The sequence below is a fragment of the Balaenoptera acutorostrata genome, chromosome 11 (genome assembly GCF_949987535.1).
Source record: "Balaenoptera acutorostrata chromosome 11, mBalAcu1.1, whole genome shotgun sequence".
NCBI classification, from domain to species: Eukaryota; Metazoa; Chordata; class Mammalia; order Artiodactyla; family Balaenopteridae; genus Balaenoptera; species Balaenoptera acutorostrata.
This window is the reverse complement of record NC_080074.1, coordinates 83,815,917-83,839,647: the sequence shown is the minus strand read 5'-3', so window position 1 is coordinate 83,839,647 and position 23,731 is coordinate 83,815,917. Positions and strand designations below refer to the sequence as shown.

The following is a 23,731-nucleotide window of genomic DNA, read 5'->3' as shown; positions in this document are numbered from 1 at the left end:
CTGTGAAATAATGTTGAAGTAAACATCTTTACAAGCAGACAAGTTGATTTGAGGTAGACAGGTGATATGTCTGCTTCAGCGTGATGTTCTAAGCATGCTGGTCAGGAACATAGATTACTCTTGGGGGTGCGGCTGGCTGGAAGCGCCCTCTCATATGTGTGTGATGTGGTAAGGGTTTGCTCCCCTGACTGAGGAGGGCTTCGGTTGGGTTCAGGAAGGGATTACAGACAAGGAGAGAAAATAGATCTGGAAGACAGATGTGTCTGGGCTCCCCTCGAAACGGTTAGGATATGTCACCAGCCAGATCAAGAGCCTGGACAAGTGACAACCCAGAGGAAGAATCAGCTTCGGAGACCTGAAGAGTCTAGGAGATGAACAGAGAAATGAAAATTGATCTGGGCAGGCAGGCTGGAGCTCTCAAAGCATTTTCTGAACAACTTTATTAAGTCTAACTTTTGTTTTAAGGAAGCTTTGAAAAAACAGTCCCTAAAGTATGAATCTTGAGTCAAGAATGAACTTAATAAAGTTACCAAACTAAGAATAAATGTATTTTTCAAACAAATACAGGATGTGAGCATGTGGGCTTTGCCGGGAGACTGTTTTGTGTTCAGATCACAGCTCTACTTTCTTTCCCTGTGATCTCTCTGTGCCAGCTTCCTTATCTGTAAAATGGGGATATGGACACACCTACCTTATAGGTTTCCTGTGACAATTTACTTCGATAGTGTCAGGAGTGTGCTGCTGGGTGCATTGCACTGGTACTAAAAATAATAACCAATATTCTTATTTTTTCTGATTGTTATTATTACTGATATTACCCATTTGACTCTGTATCTGATACTTTGTAGAAGTTTTCAGATTATTTTTTTAAAATATGAGATTAACTTAGTGGTTTTTTTTAAAGTATGGTGAACACTAACAAAAATATTTTCCTACTTGTCCCGCCTTAAACTGAAACTCAGAGGGAAGATGAAGAGAAACATTTGTCTGTGTGTCCTTGGCAGGTCCCTCTCCAGGGTGTGTCAGTGAAGACACTCTTGGTGGTTGGAACTGTTTTACTCCGTTAGTTCAGGAAGAGACCAAGGGAGCTGAGATCCACAGGAAAGCTGGGTTATTTTGCACAAAGGAAATTCATAATTTTATATATTACACTGTCAATTTTTGTAAGGCATTTTGCAAACAAGTGTCCTTATGTACCAAGGAACTTTGGTGAGAGGCTCTGTGGGTGATTCACTACAGACCACAGCTGGTATAGTGTGTCCATTCCAACTGGCTGTGGTTGGGGACATCTTTCCACTTGTTGGTGAATTCTGGACTAGATATTGGGGCAAATGGTGTAGATTAAGCTTGATTTTGCCCTCAGTGTGATTATGATCTAACAAATGAATAATCTAGTGTTCTAAAAAGGAAACTTTTAGAGTGAGTGGAGTCAAAGACAACATTTGACCCAAGACTCTGAAATTCTAGTTCTGACTTCTCTACAAATTAGCTGTGGGACTTCAGGTGTATTATTAATCCTGGGTCTCAGTTTTCTCATCTGTAAAATCAGAAAGTTAGACTGAGACTTTGAGGCAGAGGAAGATTCTGTGAATTCTCTAAATGTAATAATATCAAGTTTGGGGTGTAGCTGTATTTTTCTGAATGCTATATTCTTTCATGGGTTTGCCCCAGATCAGAAGTTCTGTGACAGCAGATTTTGGCATTTATGATAGTAGGGGAAGAAACAGTTTTAAGATATGACCTAAGTTCACAAAATAGTGAACGTCACAGCAAATAAAAAACAAATGACCAGACTGTTGTGCAGGCCATGTAAGTATATATAAATTCATTTTCACACTGACATTTACTTTAACCAGCTCTCAAACACTTGCTTTGTTCATCAAAGGATGTTTATATTTCTGTTAAACTACGTAAATAAATATTCAAGACATTGAATTTAAATATATGGCATAGCTGGATTATGAAAGCTGCCTTTGGCCTTATCTCATGTCTCTATTTAAATTCTCAGTTCTCATGTTGCAGTCCCACAGTTGGGAGTATCACAAAATTTGGATACATTCTGTGGTTCCTGATGTTGAAGAAATTATTTATTAAAAATGATATCTAAAAACTAGCATTGAAATGATTCAATGGATTCAACTGACTTAATATAATAAGATTACTAAATAGTGTTATCACTTAATAATTACTTTTAAGTTCTTACCTCTATCCTCTTGTACCCAGGGGTATCTGCATGAAGCTGGTGTAGGAGGACATGTAGGAAAGATTTAAAGTAAACTGAGAACTTTGGAATGTTTGTACTTTGAGACATTTAGATGTTCTGGCAGCTGACAAGTAGAAGAAATATCATTTGCCTAGAGTGCAGGCAACGCCCTGGTCTCTCCCATGTGGTAGTGGTTCTTGAGATCACGGGTGACGGTGGTGAAAGCTGTCTGGTTATACCACCTTGAGGCGGAATGGACCCAGGCACAGGAATGAAGTGGGACCTCAGCACGGCCTCCTCTTCATCAGGCCGAGGAAGGCCATGGGAATGTGCAGGACGTTACTCGGGCCCGCCCACGTGATCACTCCACCTGGTCGTGCAGTGGCTTCTAAGCAGGCGATTTGTAGCCACTGAGATAGCATCATCCCCAAAGAGCAACATCCACCCCAGCTCTGTCCCTTTGCGCCCTTTGTCCATACCCTTCGTGCAGTCTCTATCACTTTCATTATTACATGGGGTTTGAAGTTTTCTATCTCCTGACTATGTGTCTTGGACCAAACATCCTTTTTATATATATATATATATATATATATATATATATATATATATATATATATTTATTTATTTATTTTTATTTTTATTTTTGGCTGTGTTGGGTCTCTGTTTCTGTGCAAGGGCTTTCTCTAGTTGCGGCAAGCGGGGGCCACTCTTCATCGCGGTGCGCGGACCTCTCACTATCGCGGCCTCTCTTGTTGCGGAGCACAGGCTCCAGACGCGCAGGCTCAGTAGTTGTGGCTCACGGGCCCAGTTGCTCCGCGGCATGTGGGATCTTCCCAGACCAGGGCTCGAACCCGTGTCCCCTGCATTGGCAGGCGGATTCTCAACCACTGCGCCACCAGGGAAGCCCAAACATTCTTTATTCTAGGCAATTTGAACTAAACATTCTGAAAATACTGCTTGGGGATGGCTATCTTGTTTGGAATCGTGTGTCACATATGTGGTTTTGTCTTGTGCTTCATTGATTTATCATAACCTGAGAAAATACATAAGTGAATTTCTTTTCTTCATGAAATTTATGAAACCTTTTCCTTTTTATTTTTCTTCCCTCTAGTTATCTCTCTCTCTCACCAAATGTCTAAGATCACCTTTACAATCAAATGGAGATTTAGTTGGGCTGTTAGAACTCTTCCTTCAAGCAGACGCTTCCATGTGTGTGAGCGTGTGGATGGAGTTTGAGGGCTGCTTGAAGCTCTTTGCTTAACTTACCAAAGTCATGGCCATCTTTTTATTCTCAGTTGTTTTCTTTTCTCCTCACCTCTTGGGAAACTGGTAGTCAGTGCCTTTGACTTTTTTTCTCCTTAGTATAGATATGCAAGAGTGTAACTGCCGACAGAGAGCAGGAAATGTTTACACGTCTAAATAATCAAAATATGTAGGGAGCATGTGTACATGAGGGCATACGTACACGCTGGCTCTGTAGCTGCACAGGTGGTGTGTGTTTCTCTCAAGTCGCCATGCATTTCCACAGTTATTGAGGAGGGCTTAGCATCTCTAACGGCACTTAGGTATGTAGTCTCAGCAGTGTTTTAAGGAGGAAGAGGGTTGCGGGAATTCTGACTCCCGCTTAGTGGATCTGTGGTTTAATATTGTGGTATTCTGGGGAAATCTGGGCTCTGGCACCAGAATTTCAGTTAGCCAGGGTCTCCATCGCTTTGAGAGTAAAGAAGTGGGAGAAGGGTTTTCAGTCATTCTTAAATCCATTGTTTAGCAGTAGCTCAAGGCTTTGTGCGTTATAACCAAAGAAATGAGGTTGGATTCCCAGGGTGTGTTCAATGTTCCTTGCGTACCATAATGCTAGCCTCTCCTTGTCAGAACACGGCCCAGAGCTGCTCCAACCAAGAGGAGACTTAAATTAGGGGTGTGGCAATTCACAGGCATTGTAGCAGTATTCATTTAGGCTTCGGGCAAAAAATAATATATGCTATCTCCTTAGAAATATTACGGTTGCTTTCAAAGTTTGAAATAGCCTTGACAGCTTCCTGTGACCATTACCTTGAACTGAGGTGTAATCCCTGGCCGACGACCAACTCCTAAATGAGGTACAATAAATTGTATTTGCCGTCTGTGTTTTAGTTTGTATTTCAAAACACAAGTTGTTGTTGTACCATCATCTTTTCTTGTTTGTATGTTTGTTTTTACTTTATTCCTTTACCTTCATGGTAGTGGTTATATGCTTGGCTTTAAATATTTGGACCATTTGATTCTGTGATATTAAGAGATTTTAGAAGAAAAGGTCATCAGCTGTCTTTCTGGGCTATTCTGGGCATTTTGTACTCTATTTATTTTGGACCCAGCTTTTCTTGCCCTTGGTTTCTGATTAGCTGTTCCTCCTCCTTGCCTTGGCCTCTCATCTTGCTTGGAAGCATTTCAACAGATCTGTGTTTGGATGACTGTTTTGTTTAACAAATAAACACTATCTCAACCTTGGGAAAGAGTCAAGAAGACAGGATGGAATTCTCCATTAATGCTTCTGGTTCAAAGGCATGGAATTCCTGGAGTAGGGAAGCTGGCTTCTTAGTACACTGATGTCCGGGAGTTGTTTCCTGTTTGAGATTACAAAGGGAAACATGGGATTCTGGGGCATTCTCAAAAGTTTTGGATAATTTGGTGAGACTTAAATAGTCTTATTGTTTATAAATTTTTAGAAATTAAAGAATGGATTATTTGGTTAGAAAAGTGGGCTTTTTGGTTCTTCAGAGTCTAAATTGATCTTGTCTGAGGTCTGGCACAGAACACCCCTTTCAGAGGCCTTTTACCCAGATTGTTGGAGTTGTCAAAAAACTAAGTATCAAGCAGGAAATAAGTGGTCTTCAAGGAGTATCAGACTTTAAGCATAAAGTTTTCACCCAAGAGAAAACAGTGATACCAAAACACCCATTTACGTTGACCTTCTTTGTGAGACTATCTAAGTGACTTTACAGGGACAGGAAATACCAACTAATTCTACTGAAGTGTTACAGGACCCAGAAAGTAATTTGTTTTTTTATTTTTTTGTCTTCTTTTAAAAAAATTGAAACACATTTGACATACAATATTATGTTAGTTTCAGGTATATTACAAAATGGTTTGACATTTGCATATGTTATGAAATGATCACCATCATAAGCCTAATAACCATCGATCCCTGTACAAAGTTGTTATAATAATATTGACCATGTTCCTTATGCTGTATATATTATGCTGTATAATATTGACCATATTCCCCATGACTTGTTTGTTATATAACTGGAGGTTTGTACCTCTTAATCCCCTTCACCTATTTCGCCCACCTCCACATCACCTTCCCTTCTGGCAACCACCTATTTGTTCTCTGTATCTATGAATCTGTTTTCATTTTGTTTTGTTTGTTTGTTTTTTAGGTTGGACATGTAAGTGAGCTCATGTGGTGTTTGTCTTTCTCTGTCTGACTTATTTCACTTAGCAGAAAGTGATTTCTGTTTCCTCCCTCTGTGGCCTTCCTGAATCCTCAGGAGGTAGAGCTGAGAAAAAATCAGTGTGTTCTCTGCACTCTTGACCTGACAGAATGCAGCTGATTCTTGTTTGTTGTAGTAGTGACATTCTGTAAAGTCACCAAAATGCTGAATTAGTGCCTACTGAACCATTGCTCCTAGGGGATTCACAGGCTTAGGTTCCTGTGAGCTTCTGTCACAGTGTCTTCACAACTGACCAATACATAACCTTGCTTCCATTTAAAGGGACCTTATTTAATGGTGCTGATACATTAACGTTGAATTCCCAATGAACAACACTATAACTCATGCTTGAACTAAGCTTACCTAACACATGCATTTTCTCCACAAGGCACCTCACAGCCTTCTTGAATTTAGAAACACTAAACAGCACTTCAGCCTCATGCTTGGGGACCATTTTAAACACTGAAATCACCAACCAGAAGCACAAAAATATGAAAAACATGGCACAGGTTAGACCATGAAAAGGACACTTATTTATAGTAGGAGAGCTAAGCTGAAACGAGAAGGCAAAGCATTGCCTTGTTTGACCTCAGCTGGGACCATGCACACGGGCACTCAAATTTTTTGCCACTCTGTACATGGCCATGAACAACTGCAAAAGTGCCACTGATACTGATTTTGGGGTTACAAATAAATTTTAGTGAGTGGGCAGATTCACAGACATCTACTGTATAATATAAGCAAAGTAATCCCAGACATTGTAGCAGGAACCCTCCTCAGCCCAGCTATACAGTTTATGTAGAAAGCCAATCATTTAAGGTAAAAATAAGTTACAAGTTAGTATTGTGACCAATATCCAGAACACATTTTTAGACAGCTTCATATAAGATGAAGGCCAAGTAGTAATTCCTTTTGTTGAATAAATGACAGTTAACACTTCTGCCCTCACTTTGAACATCTGTAGAATAGGAACAACATCTTGTGTATCCCCATGTCCTTGGTATGAAGGGTAATAATGGCCAACACATAGTGGGACCTCAGCAAGTGAATGAATAATAAATAAATGAATGACAGAATGAGCCAGGAGAAATCTGCTCCATGGTGCCTGGGTACTTGAGGGCACGATATGAATCTGATGTATCTTTTCAACTTAGATAATTTCCACTGTGTTCATTAAATTAACTCATGTAAATGCTTACTAACTGTCAGAGAGAGTAATGTCAGAGCTGGTGTAGCATGGAGGGTATTGCAGCTGGGCCTGAGGATGAAACGGGAGGACCACCAAACGTATTGAGAAAACTACTTAAGGGCTGGAACTGCACTGGACTCTTTCTTCCATCTCACCATGGAACCTGGCTGGCAGGATTTTTTTCTCTAACATTCCCGATACCAACTTCTCTCCACTTCAGCCCCACTCCCACACTGCTGTTATTAGAAACTTCTCTCTAGAACATGGATTTGTTCATCTCAACCTCTTGCTTCAAAAACTCCATTCTCCCCATAAGAAACAATTCAAAGCTCCTTAGTGACCTGGCTCTATCCCTGCACCTCATACTTCAATCTCTTAACCATCACACTGAAGTTCACCCTGTGCTCAAGCTACACTGGACTCATCACTGGATCCCAAGCATGCCTTTTAGGACTTGTGGCCATCGCATAGACTGTCCCCTCTGCCAGTGTTGTCTGCCCCTTCGCCCAGCTCTTCCTTTCAGCTCTAGCTCAAATTACAGCCCCTGTGCTACGTCTGGCAAGATGCCTGTCTCTCCCCAAGTGTGAGCTCTGCAGGGGAAGGGTCTGTGATACTCACCTTTGTGCACAGCCTCTAGCATGTTAATGTTCAGTAAACGTATTTGAATGAGTGAATGCATCTAAACATTATCTAGAGGAAATAGGAAGGCTTAAAACATCTTTTTAAACAAAAAAGAGAGGATAGACTATCAGTTTCTACTAAGGCAAGTAGAAAACTGGGGCTGCCCTTTTGTTAAGTAGCTTTGTCTGTTGTACAAAACTGAGCTTTTCCACTCAGGAAACACCTACACTGTGCCACACTCCCTGGCCCCCAATATAAACATCCAGGGACTAGACTTAATTAAAGTAGAAGCTAGTGAAATTTTATGTGAGAGGAAATGACATTCAATTTCAGATATTATCTGTTTCAATTATTTCCTGCAGATTAACGATTCATTTCACCAAGTATTTATCCTGGAGCTACTATGTACAAGAAACTGGGCCAGGGGCTTTGGAGCGTGAAAAGATAAGCAGAACACAGGGGCTTTTGTCTAGTGGGAGAGAAAGTCGTGGAAGCGCATTTCTGTAAAACAGGATAAAATGTACACTTACTGCAGGTAGAGCCATGGTTAGCACAAAGGAAGGAGAAACTTATTTCCAACCTGCTCAGTTCCATAGAAGAGCTTGGATCTAACCTGAGCCTTGAAGGGTGCATTTGGGAGTAGGTAGGTGGCAAGGTAGATGGAAGGAGTAGTAGCATGGTTAGGGCAGTTCCAAGGGGCGGGAACAGTATAAGCAAAGGCACTGAGGCAGGAAAGTACAGGGAGCGACAGCAGGGGACAAGTACTGCAGCGAGCATGGGGGCGAGGGTGGAGCATTGTTAAATAAGATTGGGAAAGCACATCATAACCTGATGGAGGGAAAAGTAATGGCAGTTTGCTTGGAATTAATTCTGTGGTCATTAGGAGCCATGCAAAATTTCAAAACAAAGGAGGTATATGACAGCAAGGGCAGTGGCTAAAATTTACAAGCTTTTACTAGGTGTCAGACACTTTTACTAAATCCTCACTGTAGCAATTTGAGGTTCGTACTATTACTGGGTTGGCCAAAAGTTTCGTCCGCTTTTTTCTGTAAGATGGCTCTAGGAGAACTTAGTTGTCTTTAACTTCATTAGAGACAATTTTGTTAGATTGTATGTGACAGCTGTCATATCAGCGTGCATTTAAAAAAAGACTTATCTTACTTCACTCTGTATGACAGACTGAAGTAAGACAGAAAGACAAAAACAAATACTGTATGCTAACACATATATATGGAATCTAAGAAAAAAAAAAAAGTCATGAAGAACCTAGGGGCAAGACGGGAATAAAGACACAGACCTACTAAAGAATGGACTTGAGGATATGGGGAGGGGGAAGGGTAAGCTGTGACAAAGTGAGAGTGGCATGGACATATATACACCACCAAACGTAAAATAGATAGCTAGTGGGAAGCAGCCGTATAGCACAGGGAGATCAGCATGGTGTTTTGTGACCACCTAGAGGGGTGGGATAGGGAGGGTGGGAGGGAGGGAGACGCAAGAGGGAAGAGATATGGGAACATATGTATATGTATAACTGATTCACTTTGTTATAAAGCAGAAACTAACACACCGTTGTAAAGCAATTATACTCCAATAAAGATGTTAAAAATAAATAAATAAAAATTAAAAAATAAAAAATAAAAATAAAAAGAGACATCAAAATTGGTGAATTTTTGTGTAGCCATTTTAATATTGAAGATGGAAGGAAAAAAGCAACATTTTCGGCATATTATGCTTTATTATTTCAAGAAAGGTAAAAACGCAACTGAAACACAAAAAATAAGATTTGTGCAGTGTGTGAAGGTTCTGTGACTGATCGAACGGGTCAAAAGTGGTTTGTGAAGTTTTGTGCTGGAGATTTCTTGCTGGACAATGCTCCATGGTTGGGTAGACCAGTTGAAGTTGATAGCGATCAAATGGAGACATTAATTGAGAACAATCAGCGTTGCACCACGTGGGAGATAGCTGACATACTGAAAATATCCAAATCAAGCGGTGAAAGTCATTTGCACCAGCTTGGTTATGTTCTTCTCTTTGATGTGTGGGTTCCACATAAGTTAAGTGAAAAAAACCTTCTTGACCACATTTCCGCATGCGATTCTCTATTTAAACGTAACAGAAACGTTCCATTTTTATTTTTATTTCATTTTACATTTATTTATTTATTTTTTATATTTGGCTGCGTCGGGTCTTAGTTGTGGCATGGGGGATCTTTCGTCATAGCGTGTGGGCTTCTCTTTAGTTGTGGCGCGCAGGCTTTTCTCTAGTTGTGGCATGCGGGCTCCAGGGTGCATGGGCTTGTAGTTTTTGGCACACAGGCTCTCTAGTTGAGGCGCCCACGCTCAGTAGTTGTGGCACATGGGCCTAGTTGCTCCGCGGCATATGGGATCTTAGTTCCCCAACCAGGGATCGAACCCGCATCCCCTACATTGGAAGGTTGATTCTTTACCACTGGACTACCAGGGAAGTCCCTCCATTTTTAAAAGAAATTGTGACGGGTGATGAAAAGTGGATACTGTACAATAATGTGGAATGGAAGAGATCGTGGGGCAAGCGAAATGAACCACCACCAACCAACACCAAAGACCGGTCTTCGTCCAAAGAAGGTGATATTGTGTATATGGTGGGATTGGAAGGGAATCCTCTATTATGAGCTCCTTCCGGAAAACCAAATGATTAATTCCAACAAGTACTGCTCCCAGTTAGACCAACTGCAAGCAGCACTTGATGAAAAACATCTGGAATTAGTCAACAGAAAACGCATAATCTTCCTTCAGGATAATGCAAGACCGCATGTTTCTTTGATGACTGGGCAAAAACTGTTACAGCTTGGCTGGGAAGTTCTGATTCATCCGCCATATTCACCAGACTTTGCACCTTTGGATTTCCATTTATTGAGGTCTGTACAAAATTCTCTTAATGGAAAAAATTTCAATTCTCTCGAAGACTGTAAAAGGCACCTGGAACAATTCTTTGCTCAAAAAGATAAAAAGTTTTGGGAAGATGGAATTATGGAGTTACCTGAAAAATGGAAGAAGGTAGTAGGACAAAAGGGTGAATATGTTATTCAGTAAAGTTCTTGGTGGGACTTCCCTGGTGACGCAGTGGTTGAGAATCTGCCTGCCAATGCAGGGGACACAGGTTCAATCCCTAGTCTGGGAAGATCCCACATGCTACGGAGCAACTAAGCCTGTGAGCCACAACTACTGAGCCTGTGTTCTAGAACCCGTGAGCCACAACTACTGAGCCCACGTGCCTACAGCCCGTGCTCTGCAACAAGAGAAGCCACTGCAGTGAGAAGCCTGCGCACCTCAATGAAGAGTAGCCCCTGCTCACCGCAACTAGAGAAAGCCCTAGCGCAGCAACAAAGACCCAATGCAACCAAAACTAAATAAATAAATAAAAATTTTAAAAGTTTTTTTAAAAAAACCTCTATTCTATGAAAAATAAATAAATAAATAAAAGTTCTTGGTGAAAATGAAAAATGTGTCTTTTATTTTTACTTAAAAACCAAAGGCACTTTTTGGCCAACCCAATAGCATCACATTTTAAAGATCAAATGGAAAGCCCAGAGAGCTTAAGCAACTTCCCCAGGATCCACTGCAAATAAGCAGTGGACCTGGGATTTGAAGCCAGGAAGTTTTATTTAAGAACTTGGGTTTTGAACCTGGGATTAAAGCATAGGATTCAGAGAGTCTCTGAACTTTCTGAATTGTTTGCAAAGTGTTTAGTATATATGAATGTGTGCATTTGTTTAAGAGAAAATCTATAGCTTTAATCATATAAAAGGCATGCTCCATAAAAGGTTAATAAGGACTATGGTAGCACCCTCTTCTCTCAAAAGTCCCTCAGGATGTTCAATGCATTATATGGTGACTTTAGGCTTATGCTACTTCTTAGATTGGAAGAAGCAGAACAATCTAGCACCACTCAAAATAAAAGGAAATGTCAAAACAATCTGTAGGAATTGTTAGTATTGTAAGTGGCAAACTGTTCTTGATTTGTGAGAAACATAGAAAATGCCCAAGAAGTTCTTTTGAAAGTCAACATGAGATATCCAGGCCTTGAAAATTGTGGATAGTTTGAGGGCAGAGACCCTGGCTCTGCATTGGGCAAAATTACTCTTACAAAAGCTAAATAAACTCCTGAAATTTGAAATGTTTTTTAAAAGTGCCTAGATGCTAATCTTCTTTCAACTGCACTAATTTGTCTTTTTACAGTTAGCGGGACTTAGGGGATGAATATTTATTAACCCATGAGACTGAAAATTCCTTAAACCCGGTGGTAAATCCAAAGGCAGGTGCCAGGATGAATGAATCCAGATTAAAGAATTGCCCAGTTTATTCCACTTGAGAAACCAGATTAATACCTAAGTTTTGTTTAGAGGAAAAATTTTAATGCTTTAAATATGTACATCTTTAAGACGTTACTGTCACACAAGAATAGCAAATACAATACTTTATTTTAGTAACAGAGATCTGGATTCCCTACTTACTGGAGTTTTTCTTAACATTTTTCCCATCTTTGTTTTCTCGTTTTCTCTCTATTTTGTGTTTTTTTCTTGGATTGTTTCAAAGGGCTTAATATACAGTCCCCATTCAGACTTGTCCAAATGTTAAAAAATATCTTTTATGGTAGTTTTGTAGATTTGAAGGGTTCAATAAGGATGGTAAATAGCAATTGGTTGTCATGTCTCTTTAGTCTCTTTTTTGAACTATCTTGTCTCCCTGCTTTTTTTGTTTTCTCTTATTTTTCATTTCATGACATTAACATGTTTGGAAAGTCTAAAATAGTTGTCTAGAAGTATGTCTTTCAATCTGAGTTCATCCATTGGTTTCCTAATGATTAGATTTAGATTAAACATTGCTAGCAAGAATATACTGCTTCTCTTTAGAAGGTACAAGATGGTGGTTAGGCTAAATTTAATCATTGGATTAAGTTGGTGTTCACTGGACCTCTCCATTGTAAAGGTACCTAATCCCCTTAATCACTAATAAGTCATCTGTGGGGTTATTCTTGGGGACCATGTGCATATCTTGTTCCCCGACAGTCAGTTATTCACCCAATGATTTTCGCATTCATCTTTGATCCTTATGTGAATCAGTTACTATGTTGGTGGTTGCAGTATGGTACTAACTGCATTTTTGAAAGTCACTTTACTGGAGGAAAATTCTCCTTCTCATTCCCATCCCTATTTGGGAAAAAACTAGGCCCCAAAGACAGATGGCAGAGGAGTTGACGAAAGGGAAACTTGTAAGCAACTATCCAAAAATATATTAATATTTTAAATGTCTGAAGTGTTTTCTTTGTGAGTGGGTGTATAGGAAAGTTCTAGGAGAGAGAGAGAGAGAGAGAGAGAGAGAGTGTCTTTTAGTTTCAGGGATTTGCCCTTAAAATAATAAATCCTTAAGATTTATTAAGGATTTATGATGCAGATGAGGAAAAACAAAGTAAATTGCCATTCTGATTTCCTTCTAGACTGAGAGAATTCAGTAATAATGAGATGAATTTTCATTCAACCCAGCCACAATCTGAAAAGATATTGATGTTTGCCCTCCCATTTGAAAACACTCAGTGGTTCTTTATAAAGCATGTTAGATTGAAATCAAATGGGCATCAAAACCATGAAATTCCTCTGAAAGTTGGGATAGTAAACAGAAATTGTTTAGTAGAGGGGTTTCTTGATCTAGGCTTATAATTCTTTTAAGATTTATCCTAAGGCTTTTATACCTGCCTTGCTCATGACTGACTCACTCAGTGACTCAGTGTTATCTGATGAGGATCTTATTTCACTTTTGAAAGCAGAGTGTTGTTCTCTTTGTTGCGGTAGTAAGGGGTAGCAGGAAAAGATTGACTCTGGGCAGTGCAATTGAAACCACCCCCCCCCCCCCATCCATCTTGAGATTAGAGAGTACCCTGCATGCAATTATCAGTTTTCCTGCTTGCAGTTCATAATGAAAAGACCTATTTTTGAAGCATGTAACTATCCCTCCTGCCTAAACAAAACTATTCTTAAATATAGGGGTAATTATCAGCACTCTCTATGAATTCATTTATAATTTGCTTTATTTTTCTTTTCATTGTTTTGTAAGAGGATCTTGGACACTATTTTTGTGACCAGGTAGACCTTGGACCCCTGCATCCTTTTGAGCCATGAATTTTCACATTATGTTCTTTAAGTCTGGAAAAATGACTTGCCCGTATTTTGCTGGTATAGTATGATCACACACTTTTTTCTCTCATTGAGATCTTGCTGAGTGAGAAATTGGTGTGGCATGAGATGGTCTATAAAATTTACATTAACCTATCCCAATTCTGTGTTTGGAGACAGCTGAATACTCCTTGCATTTGTTTGATAATTTCTTACCCTGCATGCTGGCTTATATTATGGTGTTGTTATAGATTCCAGAATATGAATATTTAAGGCAAAACCTCGCTAATTCAAGCATCTGAACTTTATGGGTCTCAAGATTGGGCAATTCACTTGAAGGAATTAGATTGGCATGTGCCCGGCAAGCGCAGTCATTCACCTAGAATCTTGAGGTTTCTGCAAAGCTAGAGTCTCTCCATGGCCACGCCCAGTTTGCTGTCAGTCCTCTTGGTGTGTAGTGGCCTCCACCAGCCCTTTGGACACGACACAGAGCAGAGAACCTGGTCCTAGGTTGGCATGTAGCTAAGAGCTTCATAGCATATTTGACGCTGTAATAAATGAGGAGGTACTGAAATAGTTCCTATTTTTAAACACTTTGACTCACTTTCTAAGATGTAGCACAACAACCCCAAGGAATATTTAGCATTCCAATTCTTTATAAAGAATATTTATTACAAAGGCTTGTAAAGTGCATTGCTTGAATCGTAGAGGTGGGTTCATACTTGTCAAACAGGTTTATACAACACTGAAAAACAAACACAAGTATGTCAGAAATCTTACAAATGAACAGGGCTTCTTATTCAGTGTGGGCAATCTTAAAGTGAGTTTTTGGGTGAGTTTTTCTTAGAGGTTGACTTAATTACTAGAGAAGTAATTGAGCAAGCAACAAAACTGGTTACAAGCGCCATGACGGTAGGAGATGTCATCTTTCTTTTAGGCGTATCATGGTGTCTGGTTAAAGCAACAGTAAGGCTCCATGTATATTTGTTGAATTAAATTTTCAGATTAGTTGCTAAATTCCTCTGGTCTTAGGTTTCTCAATCAAGGTCAAGCCACCTCACTTGACTTTTCACAGATTGCCATTTTGTCTTCCTGTCTCCCCCCCCACTCTCCTTTTCTGCTCTTAACCCTGCTGGCCAGTGACTTTTGACTTAAGGAATAGCAACACTAAGCTGTTGTATTTCATTTTTCAAGAAAATTATGTAGGAAAAAAGAGAAGTAGGACATAGTCAAATCATTAAAAAGATTATATAGAGACAGAGAGATCACTCTGTACCAGACACTGTGTTAAGATCTTGCAGTGAAAAGGAACCGAGACCTGGTGCTTGCCCTCAAGAGGTCGGAGTCTGTAGGTAAAATAGTCATATCAAGAGAGCTGAAAAGTACAAGTCATGGTGTGAGGGTAGGGACTGGGGGACAGCTTAAGTAAAGTTGACCATGTCAACTGGAAGAATCAGTCTTGGCCTCATAGCAGCCCTAGAGCAGGGTCTTTAAGGATGAGTGCCCCAGGCAATGTGGACTTGAGAAGGCATTGGGGGAATTCTCCAGGGAACGGAGAAGGCAATTCCTGTGTTTGTGTATTGGCTCTTATGAGAAGCAAGACAGTTGTTCTGTTGGGGAATTTGGAGAGTATAGATTAAAAGAAGAGCTGGGAGAAGAAAAGGGCAGGCATTGTGAATGCTAGTAGATGTGGTGGATATGCCATGGCTTGGGAAGGAGGGGCAAAAGTTGCATCTGGAAGGAGGTGCATGAAAGTCATGGAACGGGTAGGGTAATGGGACTCAAAGTCTTGGTGAAGTCAAAGAGCAGCTGAAGGTGGAGGAGGGCATTCACGTGAGCTAGTTGAATGGGAAATATTCTCAGAGAGGTGGATAAAGTGAGGAGTCTGGCTGTGCAGAGATTCAGGGTGTGACCATGAGCATATACTGCTAAGAAGGCCCTGTTCTTTGATTCCTTCCCTCCCATGGTACTGTCTTTACTGGGACAATATCTTCCCCAGTGTCTCTCATGTATAACCAGCCAGGATCGCACACCTTAACTCCATGCCAAACTAACCACATTTGTGACTCAAGCAACCTCATATATGAAACCTTGTAAAATCAACCTCCCCATGTTAAATTGATTATTGTTTAGTAGTCAGTATGGACCGTGTACAAACTATTGTATTACCAGCCATAACCCTTTATAGTCATATGGTTACATGGCTTTATCTCTTAAATAATAAGACAGCTGGAGCTCAAAGATTGAATTTGCTTTTGCTTTGTTTTTTGTAAGCTAGAAAATTATCTTGTGCTCCTATGTGCTAAATATTTGTGGAAGGAAGGAAAAAAGAGAGGAAGGAAGAGATAAAGAAATTAAAATTGTGGAAAGGAAGAAATTTGAAACCAAAGAATCATATGAACTCTGAAGGTCCTATAGGGTGGTAGCAAAAGCTGAAGGAGGGCTCTTGAATAAACCTGAGGGTGAATAGGGTGGATGGTGGTGGTACCTGGGAGGTGAGGTGATAGCACTAATAGGGGCTAAAAGTGTGATTACAGCCTTCCTCAAAGAAGTTGACATTTATTGGAAAGTTTAGTGACCACTGTAAAGGAATTTCAGAGGGCACAGTGGGGAATGGATTGGGAGGGAACTTGGTTGAGTCAAGATCTGCTGAAACCCATAACTTTTTGTAAATATTGCTTCTGTGTGGGAAATATGTCAATGAGAATTGACTCTTAAACTCTCACTCTTGGATGTTCCTTGGATCAGGGCTTCTGGGGATATCCTCAGGAGAATGAATAATAGCAATAACATTAGTAATGATATTATTCAAGTGCTTGCATTATCTCATTAATTCTCACAACAACATTATGAAGTCTGTATTATTACCTTCCCCATCTTATGAATAAGGAAAGTTAGGCATTCCCAATCCTTGCATTCCTCCTAAGTGGGCTACTTATTCTAGCCAAGGCAAGGTGTACTAGAAACAGTCAGGTCTTCTGGGAACATCAGATCCGCCGCCTTGAACGCCTGAAACTGCCAGTTGAACTTAGCTTCCTGAAGGACTTGGTATCCTCTGCCACTTGCTTGAGTCCTGCAGGTTCAACCAAAGCCATCCTGCCATGTTGGGAATTTGATGGGTTGTACTGCTGCCTTCTGAAAGCGGGGATTTGGATTAATGATAAAATAGGTCAAAATATATAAAGTGAAATAGGGTGAAATACAGTAAGAAGTGGGAAGAAGAGGGAAAAAGAATGCTCCAAGTTAGGAAGGATGATAATACTGAAACTTCCCAGAGAGTATATTTCCGTCTTCTGGCCAACATATAAACTTTCAGCCTGAGCCAACATCTTGAGCTGGGAGCAGAAGACATGGATAACAAGAATATGTATTTTGTTTATTGGGAAAAAAATAGCTCATGGGGATTGTAGAATAGGGGCTATCAAAAAGTTTAAAAATCTGGCGATATGGGGTGTCCTAATTCGAGGGATTCTTGAGGTTGGATTCTCTTGCTTCTGTGAGAGAGTCGTTTCTCTTGTGCTAGCTGATGGGGGCTCTCAGTGGCCTTCTTGGGGTGCTCTCTCCCCCAAAATGAAGAGAGGACTTGGTGCCTTAGCCAGCGGGAGATCCACCCAAAATTCAGACAGGAGAGGGCTTGTGTGCTAGAGTGAGTGTCCTCCTTCTCTTGCGGACCTGATGAGATTGAGGAGGTCTCTGCAATACTTGTCCTTTGGCTGCCAGTGACCTGGCTTATTATCTGCCAAGAAAATGAGTTTTAGATATTGTGTAACCTAGACAACAGTGGGGTCAATATTTATCCATTTATGGAGCTCAAATCCTTTAACCAAAAATAACCCAACGGTACATGCACAGTTTCAGTACTCATTAATACTTACACACACACACACACACACACACACACACACATGCACACCTATTTTGGTCATAATTGTTGGCTTTTTCTTTGCTTTCCTACCCTCTTCTCTGCCTTGGTGCTCCTCAGTATTTTCCCTTCAACTCCACTCTGACCCTTTTATAGCAGGTAGTAATTCTCTGTGCATTCCCACCTGGCCCCTCCGCCAGGCCTGTCCCCTGCTTGCCTGTGAGGCACCTCTGTGCTCACCTCAGCAAGCTCATGTTTCTGAAGCCTTGGAGGAATCTGGAAACTGGATGACATCTTCATTTTCTGATGGGTTGAACTTGGCCAAGTCTTGGCAGCTCTCATGTTCTTGATGACGAACCTGAGCCATACCTGGAGGGGAGCTGCTAGACAGCTGAGAGTCTTCCTCCTGAACAGATTCATGGAACACAGAGTCCTCATCTTCATCGTCTTTCTGGTTCTCTAGAAATTTCTCAAGCTTTTGCACAAGACCATCCAGTTTGCTGAGAGTCAGTTGTGTCTTCTCTTTGGGATACTTGTCTATCCACTGGTTGTCTCCACTTAGGTCCCAATTAGACACTGAGTCTGAATTCTTAGAGGCCATGTCAACATCCCAGGCCAGGGTGATGCTTAGTTTGCAAAACTGCTCTGGGTCATCCTGTATTTGGTCTCATCTCCCCAGGAGTCTCCCTATGTTTTCAGTCTGCCATGTCCCTTGGATAGGAGGGACAAAGTGGATTGAAGGACCTTCAGAAGATGTGTCTTCAGAGGAGATGATGTTCTCATAGGAAAAGGTGTCCTCACAGGGGAAATAGCCCACAGAGAGACTCAGGTTTGATTCGGAGCTGCTGGAGAATGAGTGCGCCGTGGAGTTCAAAGGTTCAAATCTCAGGTCTCCCTCATCCCAGGGATCTTCAAAAGAAAGAAAAAATAAGTGGGCTTGGGGAAAAGAAGAAGGTAATACGGTACTTACGCAATAACGTTATGCATTCCTTTTTCTGTTTGGAGCTCTCGCATTCTGATAGAAGTTCATCCTGTTTTGCAATCTGCAGTGAAGAATGAAAGAGGCAGCCCTCTCCCTTTAAAAACCTGTTCTATACGACCCTCTCTACTAAGCATCTTCACCGGCTGCCTCACATCATCTGTTACTACAGTTGAAAGAACTTCTTGTATCATAAAAGAAAAAAATCATCATGGTATAAAATTTGAAAAATATAAAAAAGTATAAAGATCAAAATAAATATGCCTGTGATTCCCCCTGTCCAGAGATAATGATAATCATCCTGAAAACATTTTGGTGGACTCCCTTATAATCGCTTCTTTTTCTTCATATGTACTTACATGTATGTGTGTGTATATATATACAGTCACATATACATGTAGGTACGAAAGTCACGTCAGTTGAAACTGAGATTATTATATTTTATGGCACAACCCACAATAAACATGTATATGGCTATTCTGTCACTTTCTACCACTTTCTTGTTAATGACCATTAGTAGTTATTGTTCTTAACAGATAAATCTGCAGTAAACCCCCTTGTTAATCTTTGTCTCTCTTTATATTCTTTTTTTTTTTTTTTTTTTTTTTAAGGTTTTCAAAATTTATTTATTCAGTTCATAAAAAGCCCCCCACCCTCCAAGTCTTCATCCAGGGCATTTTCAGGACCACACCCTGTTCTGTAGCTTCTTTTACTGTCCAAATTGTATCACGTTTCTTGCTGGAGTCCCGGCAATTGAAAATAAACAGACTCACATCTGGGGAATCAACAGACCAACAGTGGCAAAACACAATACCATGAAACAGAAAAATAAAATGTTTGTTACAGGAGCGCATCTCACGAGTGCGGCTCACCGGCGGCGGCAGCTATGTTAGCGTTTCTTTCTGCCTCAAGTTCAGAAACAAGCTGGGCTATCTCAGGGTGACTGAATTTTCCTGCTGTGGAATTGAAGAAGTCCTGCAGTCTCCCAGGTTTGTTCTCAAGGTCTTCATATTCAGATGCCTGAAGAATCATTTCACATTGGTCCAGCTGCTTCACAAATTTAGCTTCTGCACTAGATTGGGTCTCATATTCTTCCCAGAGTTCGTAGAGCTCTTTTCTGAGATCCTCTGGGAGGAGCTGGGTTAGCTGCTTCATAGCTTCCGGTCTTTGTTAAGATGTTCATCTTTGGTCACCAGAGCCATAATTGCCATCCTATACATGTAATCTGATACGCTCTCTGGCTTCTGGACATTTCTGTACACCCAGCCAGTACGTGGGACTCTCTTGAGCTGCCCCACCAGCCGCAGGAACTGCAGCAGGTTCCGGGCCCCGCGGCCCGAGATGGGCGCAGCCATGCGGCTACCGATCCCGACAGGTCTCTATATTCTTAAATGTGGGTTTAGTGGATCAAAGATCACAAATGTATTAAAGGCTCCTTAATAGTTGTTACCAAATTGCTTCCCAGAAAGGTTATAGCCATTTAGATGCCCATCCTCCCACCATCTGATGGCACTTTCTAGTGCAGCTTTTTCTATGATGCCCCAGTAAGTAACTGGGGCGGAGGGTAAGGATACACACACACTCACATGCGTGCACGCACGTGTTGTAGTCTCTGTAATGCTCTGCTCTCATGGCTGCCCACGTGGAAGAGGTGCTGCCAACGCCTGAGCCACAACCCGGGGAGGTGAAAAATCCTTCAGGTCCTGAGTCTCAGTGGCTAAAAGTCCAACTGCCAGAAGTCTGTATTCTGGGACTGTTGGTTACCATGGCAACACAAGGACCCAAGTTACAGTCAAAAATGTGGGAAGAGAGAAAAAAGGGATAGAAAGCTATAGTAGCCAGTGCCTTGCTCCCAAAATATCCTGTATCCACATCATCCCTGCTGATGAGGATCCCTCTCGAGGGCAGAAGGACAAATGCCATGGCGGTTACTTCCCTCTTGTCATGTGGGTGTCCAGGATAGTTCCTGTCTAGAGGGAATTTAGAGCCTATTTGGGGAAACGGACATAAACAGCCTCTTATAGGACAGAATGGTAAGTGCAGCAACAGAACTTAAAAATAATGTCATGGGAGAATGGAAGAAGGCGCCTTGTGCAGCTGGGCAGAGATGGGGGAGGGGGGTCTGAAAAGCCTCCAAGAGAGGATTCCCTCTGATCTCAGTATTTAGGGGGGTGTGGAAGTTAGTGAGGTGGAAGGGGGGGAGGGGTTGGGGGAGAGGACCTTTCAGGCAGAGGGGACACGTGAGCAAGGATCCCCCAGGTGAGAAACAACCAGGTGTGTGGGGAGATCAAACATGAGGAGGTAAACGGGGTCAGTGAGATGGTGGAAGGTCTTCCACCCCTGTTAGGGAACTTGGTTTTTATCCTGTAAGCCTGTACTTGGATGGAAGTTTCATTTGTCAGGCATTCTTCCAGGTAATTCAAAGTATATTGGATACTCGACATGATTAAAACAAGCAAACAAAACAGAACTTCCAGTGCACTTGGCAGCATGAATGTTATCAGTTGGCTTTCATGAGAACGGAGTCAGTTGGTTTGCACTGGGTTGAGGAACGGATGGGAGGAGACGAGGTGGGAACAGTGAACCTAGACCATACTTCAGCAGTGTCTGGATGAGAAGGTGAGAGGGGGAGGCAGAGGCAAGGTTAGTTTCCACACCCACCCCCCCAAATACAAAAACGGTGCATAGTCAGTACAGGGGGAGAGTTTCAAAACCTAAACGGTTGGCTGCTGCTTTTGGAGAGAGTAAGGGTGGGATCCATGGCATGGACAGGGGGCTCGGTAGTAATAAAAGGAGTGTGTTATTTCCTGGTATTAGAAGGAAAAAAGTGAAGACGGTTGTGGACAAGTTTGGAGGAATGCATCGTTGAGGACCTCTGTTTTCTTCTTTGAGTGTCCCAGCTAGGCTTCCGCCTTATTCCTGAGATTGTCTGCCCTGTTTTACACCAGTTCTGTTACCTGGATCTCTGTCCTCGTTGTCCTTGTTTCCTTGTTCCCAGTGTTATCTCCTTTGATGGCCTCTTCAGTAACATGAGCTGCCTTGGTTTTTCTAGAATTAGAGCTTTGCTTTTCCTTGCCGTCTTCCTCTAGGCGCCTCTGCTGCTCACCAAGTCCTCCCACCTCCCAGTCTACCCTTCCCTTTCCAATGGCATCGTGGAATGATGTGGGATTGATCAGGTCTCAGTGGGTACTTTGTAGGTGGGGAAGTAAATCGTTCATTGTCTGTTTCCAAATGTGCAAATTCTGAGGACAAATGTGGGTCGTGTAGGATTGAAGGCTGTCAGTAGCAGAGGCTAAACAAAAAATAACCTTTTCTAAGAGCAAAATCATCCTGGCAGATGTAGTGACAGCAACTGCCAGCCTGGTCTAAACTGTGGGGCTATGGGGTACTGTTTTTTGGTCAATTCAGTGATTCTCAGGAAGGGAGTAGGGCTTCCACTCAGAGTTTCCAAGGAATGAAGTGTGTGTGTACTTGGAAAAAGCATGTTCTTTTTTTAAAAAAATTTTTTTTCATTGGAGTGTAGTTGATTTACAATGTTGGAAAAGCGTGTTCTTAAATTAACATTGCTTAGATATGCTTTTGGTCACTTTTTTAAAAATTTCAAGTTTCAAACAGTATTAAAAGAAACCATATGGTTTTTATATTTATCCAAAAAGAAGCATGGATTTCAACACACACACAAACACACACACCCAGAAAGGAAAAAAGCCAAGAAACACTGGTCCGACTTAAAAGAACCTCAACTCATTGGAATCTGTCAGTTGCGTAAAGATCTTTTTCAAATATTTTTCTGTCTTTGTTTCCATTTAACAAGATTACATTTAAAGTTTTCTACGACTCTCAGGTTTTTTGCTGTTGTACCAGTTAAATTTCTAGGTTCTGTTAAATAAGATTGTTTTAGGTGAGTCTGTTTCAGGAGTTATGATGTCCTGATGTAAGAAATAGGCAGAGTTGGAGTTGGGGAGACACCATCTGTACCCAACAGAGGCCACCTGGCAAGTGGCCACAGACTGCCACAAATCCCACGAGTGATTGGGGTTCTAGATTAATCCCAGAGGGTGCAGGTCAGGAGCAACATGCTATGCTCCCTAGCATTTATTGGCCACTTACTACATGCCAGGTCCTATTTTAAGCACTTTATATGTGCTTATTGTTCAATCTTCACAGCAACCCAATCAGTTACGTATCGTTAGTTGCTCTGTTTTACAGACAGAGGAACCAAGGCATGAGCAGTTATATACCCCTCCCACATCCCCCAACCGTAAACCCTAGAACCTGGATTCAAACACAGGAAGTCTGGCTCCAGAGCCCATACTCTTACCCTCTCCATGCTCCTGTCTCTCGGGAGGCTGACCGCCCACCTCCTCCCTGAAAGATTCTTAGGAGAGTTGACTTAGGCCAAAATCAAACCTGTATTCTGGTTCCTTTAAAGAAAACTCCTTTGAGTGGAACAGTGTGTTCTAAGTAAGTGGTCCGTAGAACCGGCCTAAAACAATGGCGTCCACATCTGGGGCAGGCTGGATTTAAAGTAAATATTCAGCTTCCGCTTTGGCATGATGAGATCTGGATCCCTGTGCTCTGGCTTTTCATGAAAACTCTGTGACCTCCTCCCAGAGCAGTGGGAGCCTAGAAAAGGATTCATGAGTAGCTTTCTTCCCGCGCAGCCGTGGTGAAGGTCAGAGGAAAGCTGTCTGTCATACCGTTACCCATGGAAATGGGACTAAACATAAACATTTAAGTAGGAAAGAACTATTTCTCAGCCTAAACTTCTAAAGTTTAGAGTGATCCTGAAGGTAAAAGAGCTTCACACAGGGGAAGCCTCAGAGAAAACTTCAGATTTTATTTATTTGTACCATACTGCCGTTTCTCTGTATATTCGCTGTGTGTGTGTGTGTGTGTGTGTGTGTGTGTATATATATGTACATATGTATACATATATATTTCATTTTAAATACAACTCAAGTAGTGAAAGTCCCTGAAACTCACCTTTTCTTCTGCCCCAGAAAAAGGATAATCACTGTTAATTGTTTGATATATATTACATAATTTGTTCAGATATTTTTTTTCCTAAAGCAACATTGAAATAGCAGCAACACACGCCATCTTTAGGATGCCATGCTGAGGAGCGTATTCAATTCTAAAAGATAACTTAGCTTTTACATCTAATAACGGATCAGGGGATTTGAGGTCCTCATTAACAATACCCTTGTGTTAATTTCTTTCCTAGGGCCTTATTTTGACTTGGTGGGCTAG

The 23,731-nt window shown here is 41.3% G+C and overlaps 2 protein-coding genes and 1 pseudogene across 5 annotated transcripts in view; 1 reads left to right on the top strand and 2 right to left on the bottom strand.

Moving 5' to 3' along the window:
- The window catches only part of PPFIBP1 (PPFIA binding protein 1), a 194,802-nt gene that overhangs the window by 57,505 nt on the left and 113,566 nt on the right, over positions 1 to 23,731 (top strand). The window lies entirely within an intron of this gene.
- On the bottom strand, positions 17,068 to 20,922 carry C11H12orf71 (chromosome 11 C12orf71 homolog). Its single transcript, XM_057557556.1, is given in 5 exon segments — positions 17,068 to 17,373; positions 17,740 to 17,776; positions 17,778 to 18,408; positions 20,079 to 20,231; positions 20,772 to 20,922. Coding segments are annotated over 5 exon segments (1,278 nt in total).
- Positions 19,086 to 19,851, bottom strand: LOC103005344 (5'-deoxynucleotidase HDDC2-like; annotated as a pseudogene).